We start from the raw sequence: 15,051 nt of genomic DNA on the forward strand, positions 1-15,051 counted from the left end.
TCCTGCAGCGCCAGACCGCTCGGGCCGTTGCACACCTCGCCAATGTCTGCGCGCCTCTGTGGCCCCCTTCGAAAAGGGCCGGGGTTCACACCGGCCATGCGGGCGGACGCTTAGTATATCCTGAGTAGTGCGGCTACAGCTGTCATCCCACCGGCTGTCGCCACCCCCACAGCCTCCTTACCTGCTCCCCGGCTGTGGACACTCCTCCAGATCTGACGGTGAGAGGATGATCCGCAAAGGCATGGGGTCGGAAAGGCGCGTGCAATGTGGCACCTCTGCCTCTGGTCCAGCATTGGAGTTCTACGCTCCTATCAGGGCAATTCAAAGGCGGGTACCCCTGGCGCCTTTGGGAGCTCGCTTGGCCGAATTCACCTTACAGCCAAGTCCTTGTTTACGGGCAGCAGCCGCGTTCGTAGGTGCCACAGGGAGATCCCCCGATCCCGTCTGCCATTTTGTCTGAGAGCGTTGGGTTTTTTAACTTCAAATTTCTCTGTCGTATGGGCTCCGATGTTCACCCAAATCACACCATCTGCTCACACGTTCTTCTGATGCCCGCAAGGATATTGCTTAGGTCGGGTTAAACCTTTTAGGGGGTTTAGGGGCCTCTGGAAGGGACAGGAGTCACGGAGCTCACCGAGGAGGCATCCGATGGCGTCCTCGGCTGGCCACGGCTGGCCACGCCCCCCTCCCCATTGCTTTTAAGTCTGCCTTTAGAACCATTAGCCACTCTAAACCAATAGAGGCACCAACATCACTGACTTCAACTTTATAAGCATATGCTTGTCATTCCAAAGTATGTTGATGATATGATGCTATTTGTTAAAAGTTGTCGGGTTAAACTTGCACCAATTATGGAGAAGGTTTGGGGATTCTGAGCATTCTTGGGGTTAAGGATCAATGTCAGTTAATCGATCCTGAACCCGCTTAATGAAGGCACAGGCAAGTTTGAGGATGACCTTGGGTCAATCCTGATACATTGGGGTGTCGAAGCCCAGAGGTCCTCATTATGCAAATATGCTGACCAAAACCCAACAAGCGCTGAGTGGATGGAAGGGTCTGCCCCTCTCATTGGCAAGCAGGGTATCCATATCAAAATGGTTACACTCCCCGACTGCTGTATTAATGCCCCAATAGTGCTGTCCTTCAATTTTTTCAAGGAACTCGAGAGTATTATCAGAGGCTTTATATGGGCAGGGGGGCCGGTACGGGTCTGCTGCAATACGCTCGCATTGCCCCTTAATCCGGGAAGACTCTCATTGCTGGACCTGGAATCTTGCGATCTGGCCGCTCAGGCTCAATTCTTGACATTCTGGCATACAAGGAAACCAGATAGACTGAATGTTCAGATAGAGAGAGCGATTGCAGCCCCGGCTCTGTTGTTTTAAAAGGAATGAAGCATGATCCTGGAAAGCTAAATGCAGTGGCTACCACTTGCTGGGCTTGGAAGAATCTGGTATTCAAATCCGAGCTACCACCCCTTTATTTGCCCTTGATGCCGGCTGTATGTTTCCCGTGAGCTGAACTATATTTTGCAAGCCATGGCCAAGATGGGGATGGACAGGGTTGCAGATCTTTTTTTAGGATGGTCAGTTCTAAACACTTAATGAGTGGAGGGCACGGGGTGGGACCTCGGCATTCGATATATTTCTGTACTTTCAAATAAAACATTACCTGAAAGTTATTTAATTTGTTATGATATTTTTATTTAATTTTATTTGTATCGCGCTCATACACAAATGTTCCCAGTGGAACCTCCTGTTAATGGCCTACTGCAAGATATCATAGTATGAAAAGGAGAAAGTGTCTTGGTGTCGACGATATATGGTAAACTCATGGATGAGAATAAAGAAGGGTATGTGGCTAGATCAAAGAAACTCTGGGGAAAGGTTGCTTATGTATGTGCCCTTGCACTGCCTCTGGGCTCCCCAGCACTTAAGGGTCTGTATCTGCAACCCTACAGTCCCTTCTCTCTGCACGTATGAGCCACCCGCTGCCTGCACTTGTGAGTTAACTGCACTTCCCTCTTCCCCTACCCCTGGCACTTCTCCCCTTCCATTATTCCCTGCACTTGCATGATCTGAATGACACAAGGCCCAGTAAGATCCTTATTTTGTCCTCCCTTGTTTCCCCCCTACTTGTCTTGTCGCACCTAGAAACATTTGTGTACAGGGACGTTATAAATGCCACATCATAGCATATAGTATTCCAGATGAGGAATGGAAGTATATTTGCACACAAACCAGAAGTGTATTGATTGTCATTTTAAGCTAATACATTTTAAATACTTGTATCAAATGTACCTTTCCCCTGCTAAATTGCACACGTATTACCCAGAGGCTAGTGTGGAAGGTGAAAGATGTGACCAAGGACCGCCAGACTTTTAGTACTTGGTCTAGAGGGTATTTATGGTTTTTGGCAGAAAGTGTTTGAGGGGATGTGGGAGATGTAGGGGATGGAGGTTGAAGTGGACCCTGTGATATGGGGCTTTTCAAAATATTTTCTCTCGCCAGCCAGAAGACTGACTGGCCTCTTGCTCCTCCGTGCAAAAAGGTGCATAGCTAGGGCCTAAGGGAAGGGCCCGCTCCCAATGGATATATGGTGAAAAGATATTGTTTTTTGTTATGTAATGGACGGATGAGTCATGGCCCCGAAATCTAATCAGACGCTGAACATTTGGGCAGTATATAAGAACTTCCTTGTAAATAGGACTCCCGAGCAGTCGGCTCAAAGTTTTACTCTAATGACCTGTGTAGCAAACTGTCCTGGAAAGGGGTTTTGGGGTCTAGGTAAGGAAGCGAGAAAGAAGTAGCCTCATCTGCTTGTAATAGCCTTCTCCTGCCGAGTGACTTAAAAAATGATCAATGTTGTGAAAAGATGGTGGAATTGTCATTGACTGTTTGGAATTTTGTATTGTTGTTCTGCAAAACGCCTGTCAAAAAAAAAAAAGAACAAAAAAAGAAGTTATAGGTCACTATAAAGAACAGGCAAAATTAAACCCTTATCCAGCATTGACTTTTTCAGAGTTTTGTGCTTAGATGTTTGTTGCTGCATGGCAGTATCAGTAATAGTAGCCAAGGGGATGAAGGGTTCGTAAAAGTTCAAATATAAGTCTTAGTAGATGGTGGTCACGCTCAACTTGCTCAATAGCTTTCAGCGAGTTATTATATTCCACGATTCAAGAGATACTAAAACATAGGAGTTTGTACTACATTGGTCCTAAACGTAGGATGTGCTGGACAGTCGCACTTTACATGAATGACCTAAAGCCGTAAAAGCCAATAATGTTAGCGATTATGTCTGCCAATAGGTAATGTTCTATAGTTGCTTTAGAATACAAATCAGGATTTCCCCAATATTCATCTTCAAATGCCAAGTCAGAAGACCAAGAGGATTCAGATTCCCAAATCTATTTTTTCCATAATCTTTCCTAACATGGTATTAAAAAGTTCAACAGCTTCCTTTATCTGCCTAAGGTATACATTCAGTATTATTGACTTTTTACAACCATTCTGTTTAATATTGACATCTAACATATCTTTACATGAGATGTTTATTACTTTACGTTTTGCCTTGAGACTGGAGTGGACCGATATTATACTCTGTTTTATTTGGACTGCTAATCACTTCAAGCCCCTCCTGAAAAGTATAGCCTGCCTTCGGCCTGCGCTACCTCACAGAGCGAAGGAGGTATACCTTTTTGGGCCGTGCCTGTTTCACCTTGGATCACTGCTGGTTCAGTACTAGTGTAGGACTGATCCTACTCATTCCTCTATTCCTGCAGCGAAGTAGTCATTTCACCACAGAGACCTAGCATAACATTTCATAATAGAACCGAAAAAGGTACAACATGGCCACCTTCCTCCAACTCCCCTCTGCAGACAAATGACATTTAAACACAGTCCCGTCAATCCCTCACTCTTTTTGCTGACCCCACATGCATTCTCTCTTACTCTCTCTGCCTTTGTTTCTCTCTTGTTTTCCTCTTTTGCTTGCATCTATAAATTGTACACAATGTGCAGGAGGATATGGGAAGGACAGATTAGCGGTGGGGGACTTCCTACAGTCTACCGTCATTACCCTAAGGGCATGAACATTCGAGTTGAGAGAAGAAAATAAAACACAAAACCCCCACTTCCCCTTTCTTAGTATGCTAATAGGGCAGGATGAGTGCCATCTCTGACCTCACTCTACCTTGGCATTTTTGCCCATCAGGGCCTGTGATGCTGGAAATGCATCGGAGGGACACTTTTCCTTGTCCTTTACTGCTTTTTATCGTGTGTTCTGTTGTGTTTTCCGTGCAGGAGTTAGTGTAGGACTCCTGGTGGTGCAGCTCCCTCCTTTGGTTTTGGTGAACGGACGCATGGGATACCCTTATGGCACCCATGGGTAGGGGTGCAACCCTGTGCCCCTAGTGTATGTTTTTGGGCACCTGTAGGAGGCCCACAGAGCATGTTACGGGCTGGTGGCAGCTCCGTGCTAAATTGACTGGTGCCCCGAGTATCCTCCATTTTGGGGATGCCGAGGCCCTGTCATTGGAATCAGTAGATTCCTGATGGAGACAAAATGGCCCCTGTGGGCTCTTGCCTTCCGTCGCCTGTTACCTTGATCTTCCCGAAGTCCCGGGAAGCCCTGACTCTGTCCCTTCCCCCTGACTGGCTGTTGGGTGGAAGTTCCATATATGTAGTGTGGGGAAGTGCCGACCAGACTGGCTGGAGCCTTCCCAAAGACCGTATGTTGTGGGGTGGGACCTGGGTGAATGGAGTGTGTGATGAATACGCATTCTATGTTGTGGGTGTCTAGTATCTGGTGTTTGACACAATGACTGAGACAGCCCTGCCCGAAACCGGTGTGATTGCATTGTGGAGTGTTGAATGGCTGGGGACTTGTCCCAATACACATAACTTGTTGTGAGTGTCTGGATAGAAGTGAATGGCCTGAATGCACTGTGTGCCTGATTGGCTGCCTGTCTGCATGAATGCCTTTCGCCGTGATTGGATGCTTGAGTATGACCCAGTGGAATGAATGGGAGATCAACAGTATATCTGGGGACCTCTGGCTGCTAGGAATCGTGTTCAGAAGCTGAAGTCCACTACGACGAGTAACTGGAGTAACTGAAGCTTAACCTTGAAGCCCTGCTGGACGAGAAGGATTGCTGTTGCTCTCCTTCACAATCCTGAAAGCTGCTGTGTCTCCAAGGACTGACCCAGAGAGGACCTGGTAAGGCGCCCTCTTCCCGAGCTATGAGGGACCATCGTGCACAGCTGATCTTTGCCAAAGCTCTCTGGTAGACAGACCTTCGACAGGCTGCCGACCTGAGACGGGGACTGCAGCAGAATCCCAAAGAGAAGCGCCCGGACTGTGGTCCGCCACAGTCGACGACCGCCGTCGCCGACTGGATCCGCCATGCTCCCGTTTGCCTAAGAACTTTCAAATCCACGGACGCTCTCGTCCACACAGTCGCCGCTGTATCCTGCTGGAGAAGGCCTGACCGTCGACGCGCCGAGGATCATCTGCCGGTGGGTTTCCCGCCACCCAAATACCACAGAGACGCCGACAACTCGACGCCCTTGCTAGGCCACAGTTCTTCCAACTCTTTGCGGTCCAGAACTATCGACATCAAGGTGCCCCGCACGCCTCTTCCTTGCAGGATGTTTACGCTTCCCCGTCAACGAGCACCGCTAGTATCAAAGCTGCCACTTCACCGTCGTAGCTCACCCTGTTTTCCGTCGGACGTTCAACGACCCGTGACTTCTGCCTTAAAGGGAGGACACTCAAGAAGGGCCGTTGATTCCCAGACGAGGAATGCTAAGCCAGGTATTTTGGGGTTGCAGAACTATTGGGAAGTCTCTTGTGAACAATATATGGACTGGGCTTGTATCTTTATTCTACAGGTTGCCCAGGTGGGGATCTCCACACAGAACTGTGTTTAACGGTAGTGACCAGTATTTCTGCCAATTGTTCTCACCAACTGCTTTCCTCTTACCTCTATTGTTGGTTCCCGTTACAAACTCATTTATGTGCCATTTAACCGTACAGTTAATGCACTTTAAAGAGATCTAATAGTAATTGTGGTACCACGTAGAACTGTATATTTGCCATTATAGATAACTGAGTACAAAGTAAGTTATTGTGATATTGTATATAACCTTGAATATGAATTATATAAATACTGTGTTTTAACCGATACAGTGTGCGGACATTCCTTTGTGGGGGCTTGGGGACTACAAAGTACTTAAGAACCAGTCTGCATCACCTCCCGAGAAGCTAGGCCTTGATTGCTCAACCATAGCTACCAAATAGAGAATCTTGGCTGGGGTCCTCTGTGCCTCTCCTCTACCATATAGAGAGCAGAAGTACAGACACCCCCCTCCAGTCTTTACAGGGCCCATTGTCTTCACCTTCCACAGATCGATTCAAATTTGTTGTCTTCAATTTGCTGCTGAGGTTTTAGTCATCATGGTAAAAAAACAAACTAATATCCGTCTCTGTGTCTTAAATAAAATGAAGACTTTGTTCATGATAGAGCGCCCTGTTGGCACATTTCATGTGTTAATTTCTTTCACTAACTTTCCTGTACATTATGTAAATATGTGACTTATTGTTAGGATAAAATCATCTTACTACATGTTATTTTTATTATTGTTTCTTTTAACTTTGTAGCCTATCAAAGCTCCTGAGGCTGTGTCCACCATTATTACTTCTGAATCCCTCTTTCATAAGGTAAGAATCATTTCCAAAATTCTATAGTATATCATTAATGATATAATAAAGTTAAGCTAGGGCAACATATGATGGCGTTTAGAATTCGGACTGATTTAAGCCATTATCAAGCACCTGCAATTGTTCTCTTCATATCCAGCGTGCGATTGAAACACTGCACACTACTAAATGTTTGTCCATAATTACAGACTAGGTGAAGGTTAATCGCCATTGCCACAATTGTGAAGGAATGCGTGCCACTTTGGAAGAATGAGTGATGGTCGAGTTTTGAAAATATCTGTTCTTGTCTGAGACTTAAGTCATGGCTTTGTACCAATGTTCAAACATTTGTATGTCAATGTGAGTTTGATATTGTACAGTTCTTTAAAGGTTGTGATAAATATAATGAGCATGTTAAGTGCAAATAGGCTCTAAAAAGCTAGCATGTCTGGGAAAGGAATACCTGCGTGCCAGGGCCCAGCCTCTGCACCCCATGTATCAGACTTGTAAGACTCCATAGTGAAGGTTAAACATTAGTTACAAATGAAAAGCAATTTTTCGGAGGTCTATACTCCAGTGGGGAATGCGACATCAAGGAAGCTCACGGCAGCGGGGGCTCTGCCCGGGAGTCCACCCAGTGGTGCCGGGTAGGAGCAGTGCATCAGCTCCTAAAATAGTTGTTGTCCCAGGCATTAAAGATCTGTTACTCAGACCTCACTCTGAAATATTAAACTACCTGAGCATAAAAGCTGTAAGGGCTCGGAAGTTGCTGAAGTCGAAGCGGCTGGCCCTCTGAAGGAGTGGAGCTCCAATCCGGCAATCCAGCAGTCTGTGCCACTGGGGGACATCCCCGGCGGAGTTCCATTGGTGATTGCAGCTCAGAGGAGGCTCGCGGCAGGCGGGGGCCCTTGATATTTAGGAACATTTATTAAGGTTTCACTTTGAATTGGAAAACTAAACATAAATGCTGGAAGATTGCGAAAGTCGGCGAATTGGAGGCTGGAGGCTGGCAGCAGGCCGAGAGGAGAGGCGGTATACCGCTGGGGCACCAGCGAAACCCAGCACTCTGAATGGAGAAGCTGTAAGATCTAGAGATGCCCGGAGAGCATGGACTGGGCGCAAGAAGCAACGCCAAGTATATCAAGGAATGATCCTATGGTTAGTAGAACTACTAAAAAGTAAGGGGTTGACGCTGAAGTCTGTGGCATTAGGCATATTGAGTAACATCTCAAAACACAAGCCTGTTGCAAGAGCTCTTGTGGAGTCTGGAGCCAACCCAGTGTTAATACAGTTGCTGTAGTCTCCTTATCCAAAACAGCAGTCTCGTAGCTGCATCATTCTCTCTAATGCTGCACAGGTGGACAATAACCAGCAAGATTTTGCCGAAATGGGCAGGATACCACGCAGACACTTAAAGGGACATAGTGTTGCGTTTGCAGTGAGATATCTGCAAGACCCCCTCTGACCAGGGGTATCTCCTTTTATTGCCCGGAGCAACAAGCACCCCAATAGAAAAAGAAAACAAAATAAAATTTGAATTCTAGGCTCTGGACTACAGAATAGATTCAGTGTGCACACCTTTTTAAAGCAGAAGTTCAAGCAGTGGATAAACCCGGCACTTTTGAACTGACTGGCAAGAGTCGGCGACATGGGCCGTCTCGTGCACCCGACTTGTCTGCAACTGTCGTACTGCTAGGCTGGCTGGTGAGTTTGTCGTGCATTGTGCAGTTTCTCTGTCCCTTTCCATTTTTCTGCTCTCTCCCTCCATGGTGCTCTCCATCTCTCCTATTCACTCTTACTGCTACTCTATCACCTATCCTACCTCTTTCTTGAAGCATGGAAGGATAAAGTTAAAAAAAGATCTCCTGGTCCCCAATCCAGGCCTCCCCATCGCTGACACCTACGTCAATGCTTTTTCCAGACAGACTGTCACAGATATAATCTTTGTCGCTCCGTATCCTATGGACTACCACATGGTCTCTGTCCTCTCCCCTTTCTCTTTGTAGCCCATTAATGGTAGCACCAAATGTGAATTACTCTTGGCAGGCTTCTCATCCTCTAGGTGCATCATTAATGTCTATCAGAATGGCAATGCCATGGCCCAGGGCTCTCAGGCCAACCTCCTCCTTCTTGATAGGTGTCTTCCATCTCTCAATAACTTCCTCCCTTCTCCTGCCACCCCTCCATTTGCCACCCCTCTTGCTCCTTCACCACCACCGACGAGCATACCATATCCCTGTACCCCTCTTCGTAAGACCATCAAAGGTGGCAACCTGCTTCACATAGCTACTCTCAACTCTCGCTCTGCTGTTCAACACTCCTCTGATATCTGTCTCCTTCTTGAAGACTTCGACCTTGACGCTCTCACTGACATGTGGTTCACTGCCAGCTCTGTCACTGCTTTTGACACACTCCTCCCTGAGGGCTACAAGATCCTCTCTAAGCCCTGGCCTAACCGGTATGCAGGCGTAGTGGCCTTGATCATCCCTGAATGGATCCCTTCTACTATCGTTCCCACTCAGACCTACTCTTCCTTCGAATGCCTTGTCTGCAGGCTTGTTGTCTCTCCAACCCTCTAGTTGACTCTCGCTACCATCTACAGGGCACCTGGTCCGGTCTGCCTATTCCTCTTGGAGTGGTCTGACCTCACCTCTTTTCTTCTTGCCTCCACCTCAAACTTTTCCTCCTCAGAGACTTCAATATTCGGTTGACTTTCCTGATTCCACCCCTGGACTCTTCCGCAGCCTCTGACTTTCTTTCCCTCATTATTCATCCCTCCGGACCAACCCATTCGGCCAGACATACCTTGGATGCTCTCCTCTCAGCAGACCTCCCCATCTCCAAACCTCTCACCACACCTCTCTCCAGGTTTTACCATGCTCTCCTGTCCTCTCACGTGGATCTCAACTAAGCCTCAGACTGCCAGTCTCCTTCTCCTTCATTCGACCAATGTAGCGAGTGTCAGTTGCAACTTTTGCTGCCACTTTCGTTCCCCCTCCCACTCCTGCCACGGACTCCCACACTGACTCTGCAGTTGCTAATTTTCACCTCTCTATCACCAACACCCTGGACATCCTTGCCCGTGACATGAGGATCCGCTTGAAGCCTGCCTCCAAGCGCCACACCGGGTACGACTCAGACCTAGCCTCTCTGAACCGCAAGTTACAAAAATAATTGTAGAACAATGTCTTCCAATGGGTGAATTTTGATAATAGGCGACATCCGACTTTAGGCATAGACCAGGTTTTGTTTATGTGATTAGGTTTGTTTCTATCGAACCATCCTCTGCAAGATCTACTTGGTAATGTTGTAGGTTTGCCTTGGGGGGGAAAAATGCCACTTGTTTTTTAGTTTGGGCTGTTAGGTGTCGCCTGCAACATCTATAAGCCGAAACTATTGCATTAGAGGACATATATCAAAGAAAGGCATATGAGGAGTTACGGCCTGTAGGTGTTGTTTTTGTTATATGCCCACGTAAGGAAGGCATGGTATCAAACAGTGAAGACAGACACAAGTGATCATAGTTCAAGGGTGTTTATTGAACTTCAATGGGTAGGTAGAACGCCTATCTAAACCTAAATCTAACGTTCAGAGCAAGATACGACCATCAAATAATAATGCATTCCTAGTGGAGTCTGTCAAAATAAAAGGACCTATACTAATAAACTTATTGCCAATACATACTTCTAAATACAAAATGGTGTGGGATAACTATGTATGCAAACGGAAGGTGTTCAGGAAATGATATGTCGGGATAGTTGTGCAGTTGGCTTCCCTTCCTCACGTTTTTAGCACGACTGAGCCCATTCACAGTGCCGGGCCACTCTGTCTAAGGTACCGTATCTTTCCTTCTAATGTCAAATATTCACCAGCAATTTAGCTTCACTAGCGTCTTTCATCACACGTGTTTAACAATGTTCGTTCCAGCGCTCGTTTTACAGTGTTGCCGCTTGCAAACTTCACATCCACATAGACCGGTCTGGCATTATTAGGGAGAATTGTCATTTCTGTGCTAATTCCCTTCAACCGTAGAGACCACCAGCTCTTTTGCTGGACTTTAGGACTTTACATTTTTATCCGGGAGTGAGAACTTTTTTCTCACTCTCATGCATTTTTGATGTGATTTGGTCTGTGTTTCTTTGTTTTTGGAGACTGACAAACTCCATAGGCATCTACCTTTTTGTATTGTGACACAGAGCACCTTCAGTGCAGTGTCACAGAGAAGTCCTTTGGATTTTTCATAAGGTTTACATACCTACTCTTGGGGGTGAACTATTGTTCCCAAGAGTAGTAAAGTGAAATTGACTTTACTTATGTGTTTTTCCTGTGAAGGTCCAGTACACCCTATCTTATGTGGAAGTACTGATGGGTTACTCATTAGCCCCTTTTCCTACTTACCATGTAACATTTTTTATGTTACCCTCACTACTTGTAATGGCTCATGGCAGTGGTTTAATTTTCCTACCATTGCGCATTTCTACCGCAGGCTGAATCCTCAGCTGCAGTAGTGCACTCATTGGTGCCCATTTTTGTCAAAATGGCACTGGTCTTCTTTTTTCGCCATTTCTTGCTTGTGAGCTCTTTCTCAGATTTTACTCTGCGTGCCAAACCAGGTTGAACCCCTTTGTTTATTTTGCCTTTGGCGGACTTCAATGCTGAAATCCCCCTCTGGCTCCAGAGTGTCCGGTGTTAGGGAGAATTCTCTGTTTAGGCTGAATTTCCCTACCTAGTGAGTCCCCCAGCAGCTTTGCTGGATTTCTGGGGCTTCTTTTTTTTCTCCTGCCAAGAGTGAGACTCTTTTACCCTCACTCTTGGACATGTTGAAGTGTGTTTTCTTGGTTAAACCTTGTGTTGAATGGGCTATGGGGTCTTTTACTCCATAGGGCCTCATGTATTTTTGTGATGTGGGTTACACAGCACCCTCTGTGCCGTGACCCAGGGGTGTCCTAGGGACTCCCCAACATAGACTCCATACCCTGGGACTGACTACTGTCTCCCAGGGCATGTAAAGTCACCAAAGACTTTGCTAGTCTTGAATCCTGAACAGAACCAGTACAAACCATCATATTGTGGACGTACTGGCTGGGGCAATTCGATTGCCCCAGGGTCTGTTAGTCGAGGGGGCACGTCTCCGTCCCCCCTGATCGAGTTTTGGCTGGTGGCAGTGGAAACTACGTTTTATATTCAACCGCGAATATTTTCCTATGGGATTTCCCATTGTTTTAGGCTAACACATTTAATTATTTATTTACGGTAGCCTTAAACATACCGCCGGTTTATATATTTATTATTATGACTCCGGTTGGGACTTTTTGCCAAAACTTGATTCTAAAATGGCGTTGGCGTTCGCCTCTGTAACTCTGACCCAAAGTGGAGCCCTTTGTTCCACTTTTTGGCGGGCTTCTCCACAGAAGCCCTCCAAAGTGGTGCCACTCTGTCTGGGGTACTTAGGAGGGGTGGAGGGGGATTTAGGCACCCTGGACTGAGTTACCTTGGTAACTCAAGTCGCACTCCGTCCTGATTGGCCCAAGTGGTGAGCCGGCCGGCTCACCACTTAGCATGTTTGAGTGACAGCTAGGCTGGGTGAATGGGGGTTTGCTGCAGGGCTTTGGGGACTGGAACTTTAGAAGTCGCCACAGGACCAAGAATCCGACGAGGGAAGAGCTGAGCCGACCTGCTTCGACGACACCACCCGGTGGAGCCCTGCTGAACCGTCTCACCACTTTTCCCGACGACCGAGGAGAACTCTTAACGGAGTGGCTCCTTCCCTTGACTGGTGGGGACAACCAGTTTTCGCCTTCTTTTCGCTTCTCGAGGTATCTCGTGGCCGCCTTGCCAGTGCCAAGCACCCCGGCAACCGGAACCCCACCACTTTTTACCCCAACCACGAAAGTCGGTACAACCCTTTGACCGGAGGACTCCGCGGCTGGTTTCTTCCCGGGCAGTGCAACGACCTTCTTCTTCTGCTCTTCTGCGAGAACTTCTTCTCCCCTGACCGACGTCGAGCCTTGCTGCCACTGCCTGGAACAACTGCCACCGCTGGAGGATCCTTTCCGCTTAAGGTACCGTGTTCCGCCTGGCTTCCCTTGCCACCGACTGTACGGGGTAGATTTAGCCCCCGGCTTTCGAACCTGGGAGTGCCTGGAATACCCTGGCTAAACTTTCTAAGCCACTCTAAACTCTTTCTAACTCTTTGCAAGACTTTGAATCCCTAATAACAGTGTGATCTTGGGCACATTTTCGCTCCGGCTACTCTAAGAGTGGGCCCTGCCTAGTGACCCTTGCTCACTTGTGACTTTGTGCTTCTTTGAGCCTATTGCAAGTGTTCTGGACCTTAGAGTGGTGTGTTTAACCCATTTCTGTTTCTTTTTATCCCTTCCTTAAACCTACTAGAGTGTCATCTAACGTTAAGCGCTCACCTCTGTTTTAATTATGTGGAGTTAACTTAGAGTTGTCTAGATAGGAGTAAGGGTTGAAACTGCTTTCATTATAACTGTGTTTTAAGTGTTTTTACTATACTTTGCTAGAGTGTTTTCAACTTATGTGTTCTTAAAAAAATAAATAACTATATACTTTTGAAACCAAGCCCTGGTCAGTGTTTGCTTGTGCTATTGTGTCTGAGTACATATTGTGTATACTTTGCATACTGCCTAACTCTTCTTGAGGGAAGTCTGACTGCTCAGCCACAGCTACCAGGTAAATCTGGGTGGTGCAGACTGCTACCAAGTGGGTTTACTGCTATACCTGTAGTCTTAAATCTTTTGCAGTGTTCCCCAAGGGAACTGCACAGGTTTCTGCCTAACATCCGGCAGGGCAGGAAGCGTGGGAGGTGCCTGAAACTCACTGTCCTTAGTCTGCTTGGTTACCTGAACGCACCCAGTGATGATTGGCTGGCTGGCTGTCCTTACAGGACATCCACCCAGCTGTGTGAGTGTCAGCTAAGCTGTGCATTAATGGGAGAAACCTGCATTAAAGGCGAGGCTTCTTGAACTGAAGGCTGAGTCGACCACTGGACGAAACATCCAATGAAGGAATCTTGAAGTTCATCAATGTATTCATGAACTGTAGATGTGCTTACAAGTGTTTGCTCATGTGTTCTGTATAGCAGGTGTTGCGGCAACACCATTTTCCTCCCTGTCAAGACCTCATGTGGGCTAATACCTGTTGCTTTGGCAGGAGTTGATCTGATTGCCATCAAAACCAACGGTAAACGTAAATCCCAGCTGGAACCCGCTTCAGCTACAAATTTCTTTAAAATGTCAACAACAGACCTATTACCCCGTTCAACTCCACCTGAAGAAGCCTCCCGATATGCAATATGTAGTTTCCTTTTCACACCCAGTATTTGCTCATTAGAGCACTTGTAAAATGACTTCCTCTGTCTGACTCAATTCTTTGTGGCAACCCAAACCTTGAGAACACATGATTCACTAGGAATGTGGCTGCTGTTTGCGCACTACAATCTGGTGCAGGAATACATTCAATCCACTTCGACATCAAACATACCACACTCAAAAATAACGGTTTCCTCTGCTCGACCTTTTTAAAGGCCCTACATAGTCTATTTGCAAATCTGACCATGGAAGGGTTAGGCCTCTTTTCATTAGTGGAGCTCTGCGCATTGGTGAAGCAGATTTAAATTGGGCACATACTAGACATCCTCTAGTATACAATTCCACATATTGGGACATATGTGGCCAATAAGCATAATCTTTTAGTATTTCCAATGTTTTTTGTGAACCTCTGTGGCCTGCAGTTATGGCATCATGTGCATGGTGTAGCATTAGCCCTCTAAATGAAAGGGGTACCACCCATTGTATCTGTCCTGTTAACCATGAGTCCATCCTGTAGTCTAATTCATTTTTTATTCTTTATAGCACCCTCAATTAATCTTTTCCCACACAATCATCTTCTGTTAAAGGGTTTTGTCCAGGATCTATCAAATGGTTATAATAGATTCCCAAAATTCGATCATTTTTTCGTGCCTCAATCAAATCTTGGTCTGGAGTGTTGTAACTCCATTGTACCACTGATTGTTCTGTCTCCTTTGGTGCTCTAGAACGTGTTACTGCATCAATCTGTATTTCACCCAGTAAATGTTCAATAGGTAGCAATTCTCCCATCACAACCCCAATTTTAACCAGGTGGTCTGCCTTATCATTCCCCTCCTTATCCTCTCCTGGAGTTTATAAATGCCCACAAATTTTTCTCCAGTATATTGTCAAATTATTTTCTGACACCAATTTGTCTATGGCTTGTATCATTTTTCCATGCTTAAGTGGCTTTTTGTTGTATGTAATCATGCCTCTCGCTTTCCAGCCAGGTAGATATTCCACAAAGCTATTTCGTGCA

At 46.5% G+C, this 15,051-nt stretch overlaps 1 protein-coding gene across 2 annotated transcripts in view; it reads left to right on the forward strand.

Moving 5' to 3' along the window:
- The window catches only part of GATAD1 (GATA zinc finger domain containing 1), a 164,766-nt gene that overhangs the window by 23,920 nt on the left and 125,795 nt on the right, over window positions 1–15,051 (forward strand). For both annotated transcript variants that reach the window (XM_069648435.1, XM_069648436.1), the window contains exon 4: window positions 6,661–6,720. In XM_069648435.1, the coding sequence (XP_069504536.1) occupies window positions 6,661–6,720 (60 nt within the window). The remainder of the gene's footprint in view (window positions 1–6,660; window positions 6,721–15,051) is intronic.

This window comes from Ambystoma mexicanum, chromosome 2q (assembly GCF_040938575.1).
Source record: "Ambystoma mexicanum isolate Mex_15411 chromosome 2q, UKY_AmexF1_1, whole genome shotgun sequence".
Taxonomy (NCBI): Eukaryota; Metazoa; Chordata; class Amphibia; order Caudata; family Ambystomatidae; genus Ambystoma; species Ambystoma mexicanum.